At 39.0% G+C, this 5,706-nt stretch overlaps 1 protein-coding gene and 1 pseudogene across 1 annotated transcript in view; one reads left to right on the top strand and one right to left on the bottom strand.

The window, feature by feature from the left end:
- LOC107710754 (60S ribosomal protein L7a) overlaps positions 1-2,572 on the top strand; it is a gene marked incomplete at its 5' end in the record, with an annotated part of 4,645 nt that extends 2,073 nt beyond the window's left edge. Inside the window, 7 exons of the mRNA XM_016515594.1 lie at positions 288-342; positions 545-694; positions 1,219-1,359; positions 1,541-1,620; positions 1,879-2,009; positions 2,215-2,284; positions 2,425-2,572. Of these exons, the coding sequence (XP_016371080.1) occupies positions 288-342; positions 545-694; positions 1,219-1,359; positions 1,541-1,620; positions 1,879-2,009; positions 2,215-2,284; positions 2,425-2,529 (732 nt within the window). The remainder of the gene's footprint in view (positions 1-287; positions 343-544; positions 695-1,218; positions 1,360-1,540; positions 1,621-1,878; positions 2,010-2,214; positions 2,285-2,424) is intronic.
- Positions 2,573-4,425: 1,853 nt separating this feature from the next.
- LOC107710750 (surfeit locus protein 1-like) lies at positions 4,426-5,700 on the bottom strand (annotated as a pseudogene).
- Positions 5,701-5,706: the final 6 nt, after the last annotated feature.

The following is a 5,706-nucleotide window of genomic DNA, read 5'->3' as shown; positions in this document are numbered from 1 at the left end:
ATATATATATCAGTGCTGATTAATTGTTAAAAATATATCGAATGTGCAGATGATGTGAAAGAATATTTGCTATCTGAATAGTCGATGCGGACAATTTCCACCAAGATCACTGATGCACTGTTGTATATTATTGCTATTTAATTCAGCTTGGATTGTACTGTTAAAATTAGTGATGACTTAAGTTTTCATCAGAATGTTAACTTTGAGGTCTTGGCATTGGTGCTGGAATTGAAGAGCTAATTTGGGGTGTGTTACACTTTTAACACTTTAAAATATTTCTGCATGAGGCCAAGAAAGTCGTGAATCCCCTGTTTGAGAAGAGGCCCAAGAACTTTGGCATTGGTGAGTAACAACTGGACCACAGATGAGGTCAGTCATTTAAAGTGTAGCTGTCAAATAAGTGCAGATGATGTTATAAATATTTGCTATCTTAACAGCAATGCAGACAATCTTCCACCAAGATCGCTGATGCACATATGTCTTGAAAGCAACTGACAGTTTGTTGACCCTAATGCTAATGAAAGTCATGCACTTTAATCTTCAGGTCAGGACATCCAGCCGAAGCGGGATCTGACCCGATTCGTGAAATGGCCACGTTACGTCCGGCTGCAACGCCAGCGGGCCATCCTCTACAAGCGTCTGAAGGTTCCCCCTGCGATCAACCAGTTCACCCAGGCTCTGGACCGCCAGACCGGTGAGTTATTTGCTTGACTGGAGTCTCCTACATCTTTCTGCTGTTGTTCATACAACGATGCTTGTAGAGGTTGGCGGATAGTGGATTTTATCAATAACCAATCAATTGACAATTGTTTTAAGTCAATAATATGAACGAAAAGTTGCTTGATGTAAGATAGTGCTGTAATTAATTAGAAAATTAACAATAATGACTTAACCATGATATTATTGTATGTCTCGCAGAGGAATTAAATAGTTGTGTTTTGCCATTTAATTCCACAAAGCAAATATAAGCCTCAATCATTGAAAACAATATATTGGTCGACCTCTAAATGCATTTTAGACTTTTGCGAATGTGCAGATGATGTGAAATAATATTTGCTATCTGAAGTCAATGCTGACAATTTCCACCAAGATCACTGATGCACTGTTATATTTATTACTGCACATTATTGCTGTTTAAAATCAACTTGAACTGTACTGTAAAATTACCGATAACCTAAGTTTTCACCAAAGTGTTAACTCTTTAAATTCTTTCTGTAGCTACCCAGCTGTTCAAGCTGGCCCACAAGTACAGGCCCGAGACCAAGCAGGAGAAGAAACAGAGACTGCTGGCTCGTGCTGAACAGAAGGCTGCTGGAAAGGGAGACGTGCCCACTAAGAGGCCACCAGTCCTCCGTGCAGGTGGGTCTTTTTAAAGTGTCTTTTCTTTGAAGACACTGAAAGGTCCAACTCTTCCTGGAGTTACGAGTTGCCTTCTCCATTGTTCTCAACCTTTTTGACTCTAAGGCCCACCTTTTGTCCAGGACGATATTTGTATATCATGTGGCTTTAATATCTGTTTAACACTTTTGTTCATTCTCAGGTGTGAACACAGTGACCACACTAGTGGAGAGCAAGAAGGCACAGCTGGTCGTTATTTCTCACGATGTGGATCCCATTGAGGTGAGTTTTTCTACAGGATATAGACATCTTGTCATAAATCTTGTTGTGGTTGTCTGCAATGATGTCTTGAATTTCTTCACCTGAATTCAAACTGAAGATCAAAAATACGAGCTTTTTAACCCTGAGCAACAACCACTTACTGGAGCATTTCTCTAACTATTTTCAGAATTTCCTGCTTTGGTTTGTGTAGTTTTATCAGACTGCTGAATGTTGCGATGGATGTCTGTATATAATTGATTTAATTTGCTCTATTTGTAGCTGGTGGTGTTCTTGCCTGCTCTGTGCCGTAAGATGGGAGTCCCGTACTGCATCGTCAAGGGCAAGGCCAGACTGGGCAAACTGGTGCACAGAAAGACCTGCACCTCTGTTGCCTTCACACAGACCAACCCGTGAGTAACACACACACTCATGTTTCACTTTCCTGTGCTGCACTTCCTATGGCTATGATGTCTGAATTTCTTCAACTGAACAACCATGTGGTTTCAAATGAGCTTTTTAACCCTGAGCAAAATGATTTGCAGTTGATTCGTAATTTGGCCATTATAGAGACAAGACCTTTTGTGGTTAACATTGTTTTTGTTCACCCATCTTCAGCGAAGACAAAGCAGCTCTTGCTAAGCTGGTGGAGGCCATCAAGACCAACTACAATGACAGATATGAGGAGGTCGGTTTATTGGCTGTAGTGCTGATCAGTTCACAATTTGATGACATTGTTTCAATTAGCCTAACTTTTATACATTCTCCTAATTGATGTCTTAATGTAATTTCTAATGTTTGTTTCTTCCATTTCAATTCTGTCTTTAGATCCGTCGTCACTGGGGAGGCAATGTCCTGGGTTCCAAGTCAACTGCTCGCATTGCTAAACTTGAGAAGGCAAAGGCCAAGGAGCTGGCTACTAAACTGGGTTGAGCTCCTGTCTTGTTTAATCAATAAAAATGATCCCACAAAGTGACTGGAGTTTGACTGGTTCTTTAAAAAATTAGGTATAAGCCAATACATGCAATTAGAAAACAGATTTCTAAACATTTAGAGAATTGTACAAGTTAAAACAATTTTAAGCGAGACTGTCAGTTGTTCTCCAAAATTAACTATTAATTAATGTAATATAAATGAAACCATCGGCAGGGGTTCTAAAACTTTTTTTTGACTCAAAGCCCTTTCATTTTTCCAACACAATATTCAAAAGCCCCTCCATATTGGTTTAGATATTTCTTCTGGTATTTCTATGTTTTAAAACTTTAACAAAACTGTTTTAAGCCATTTATTTTGTGCTTTAAGACGTGAGATTCTGATCTGGCCTCCCGTGTATTTTTCAATAAAAATATTTGAGGGTGGTAAAAAAAGTATGATTTGTTTAAGTTTGTTTTTAGTATTTTATTTCTTAACACATTTCATTCTGTGGCTTCCTGATTGAGACCCCTTGTTCTAGAGCAGTGATGGGCAAACTTGGCCCTTCCAGGCCACTTTCCTGCAGAGATTTGATCCAACCCTGATAAAACTCACCTGCCTGTAGTCTTGAAGACAATGATTAGCTGGTTCAGGTGTGTTTGATTAGGGTTGGAGCTAAACTCTGCGGGAAAGTGGCCTGGAAGGGCCAAGTTTGCCCACCCCTGTTCTAGAGGCTAGCTTTCCCTGTACAGCATTAGTAATGCATTAAAGTAATATACATGCTCAAACACTTGTTTTTAGACAAATTCATGTTTTTATTACCAGTAACAAGTTAAACAAGATCTTAAGGGAAACAAGTTAAACCAAAGATCTTGATTATTCTAAATATACAGGTGCATCTCAATAAATTAGAATGTCGTGGAAAAGTTTATGTATTTTAGTAATTCAACTAAAAATGTGAAACTCATGTATTAAATAAATTCAATGAGGAGAAGAAGAACTGGACTGTTGCCCAGTGGTCCAAAGTCGTCTTTTCAGATGAGAGCAAGTTTTGTATTTCATTTGGAAACCAAGGTCCTAGAGTCTGGAGGAAGGGTGGAGAAGCTCATAGCCCAAGTTGCTTGAAGTCCAGTGTTAAGTTTCCACAGTCTGTGATGATTTGGGGTGCAATGTCATCTGCTGGTGTTGGTCCATTGTGTTTTTTGAAAACCAGCGTCACTGCACCCGTTTACCAAGAAGTTTTGGAGCACTTCATGCTTCCTTCTGCTGACCAGCTTTTTGAAGATGCTGATTTTATTTTCCAGCAGGATTTGGCACCTGCTCACACTGCCAAAAGCACCAAAAGTTGGTTAAATGACCATGGTGTTGGTGTGCTTGACTGGCCAGCAAACTCACCAGACCTGAACCCCATAGAGAATCTATGGGGTATTGTCAAGAGGAAAATGAGAAACAAGAGACCAAAAAATGCAGATGAGCTGAAGGCCACTGTCAAAGAAACCTGGGCTTCCATACCACCTTAGTAGTGCCACAAACTGATCACCTCCATGCCATGCCGAATTGAGGCAGTAATTAAAGCAAATGGAGCCCCTACCAAGTATTGAGTACATGTTCAGTAAATGAACATACTTTCCAGAAGGTCAACAATTCACTAAAAATGTTTTTTTTTTTATTGGTCTTATGAAGTAAGATAGTGTTTGTTGAGATAGTGAATTGGTGGGTTTTTGTTAAATGTGAGCCAAAATCATCACAATTAAAAGAACCAAAGACTTAAACTACTTCAGTCTGTGTGCATTGAATTTATTTAATACACGAGTTTCACAATTTGAGTTGAATTACTGAAATAAATGAACTTTTCCACGACATTCTAATTTATTGAGATGCACCTGTATTCCATAAGGGCAAAGTGCTGAATACATCTCATAAAGCAATGCGCTTAATGAATTTTGCATACCACATGTAGGAGGTAGCAGCACATAATCCATACCTAAAAGAAAAGAACAAAGAACAGTTCACCTCAAAGTCATCTTTAAGATTACAATCAAACAGTTCATTTTTCATTTTTTATTCCTTTTTTAAAAGCAACCTTTTCTTTTACAGTTCAATAGTACATGCAATGCATGATTTAAATTAAAACACTTTAAATAATAAAAACCGATTCTGTGTTAAGGTATGAAAATAGATTAGCAAAATGTGTTTAATTAAACAAACCATGTGATGACATTGCATGTGTTCATTCCTCAAGGTTACTCTTGTCTGCCCTCCTATTGGCCCACCAGGTATTGTGCTGTCTGAATGGAGAAAAAAAAGAAAAGAGTTTAGCAGATTTGTGCACTTTTCTGATCAAAACTTTGTATAGGTTTGTACACCATATAGTCACCAAACATTAGTATTAAGAGCAGTTCTAACCAAGCACAGCATCAATGAAGATTTCCTCAGCACCAGTGACCTTCGCCATGGCCTCCAGGTCACGATAGTGCCACCTATTTGTTTCCACATTGTTTTGAGGGACAAATGGTTTCCTCTGCTCAGTTAAACGCATCACACCAACAAGATCCACATCTTCAGTCACCTTTTAGAAAATATAAACACCTCTTTAACATTTAGAAAGATTAAGAAAATGAATAAAGTAAGCTTGTCTGTTGATAATGTTTATGCCTGGATTTGATTCAAAAGAGATGAAGAAAAAATGCTATTACCTGCCCCTTTATTCTGGTTTCTGGTCTGATCTTATCTTCTGGTACATAACCTCTGTTCACCAAGATAGTGATCCTAAAAATTTGATCCAGAAAGCCATATCAGAGTGCAAAGCAAGTGTATGGAATTAAGTGTATGGAATTCAAATTGTGTGTTTGTACCCCAGATCAGTACAGTAGAATGGTGTAATGACATTAGCTCCACTCTCCCCGCTGGAGGAAATCCTGCCTGCCTCCCAGGCCTCTCTCTCAGGGTCCACCGGGGAGCGGGGCAGGACATACAGCTCTTTAGAGTGGTTGAAGTGTCCTCGCACCTTTATTCGCCTGTACTCCAGCTGCTTAATTTCCATAGGACTGTCACACAGAGATTACTTCACCATTTCATCAAAACGTGTAATCTTATAAACACTAGAGATGATGGCACATTGATTTGGAAAGAGACTCACTCTACAGGCAGTGAGATAGGCTCTGAAGTCGTCAGGCTCTGAAGTTCACGGATTAACTC

Source organism: Sinocyclocheilus rhinocerous, unplaced genomic scaffold (genome assembly GCF_001515625.1).
Source record: "Sinocyclocheilus rhinocerous isolate Xijiao unplaced genomic scaffold, SAMN03320098_v1.1 scaffold2071, whole genome shotgun sequence".
In the NCBI taxonomy this organism is placed as follows: Eukaryota; Metazoa; Chordata; class Actinopteri; order Cypriniformes; family Cyprinidae; genus Sinocyclocheilus; species Sinocyclocheilus rhinocerous.
This window is presented reverse-complemented; position numbering and strand designations above follow the sequence as displayed.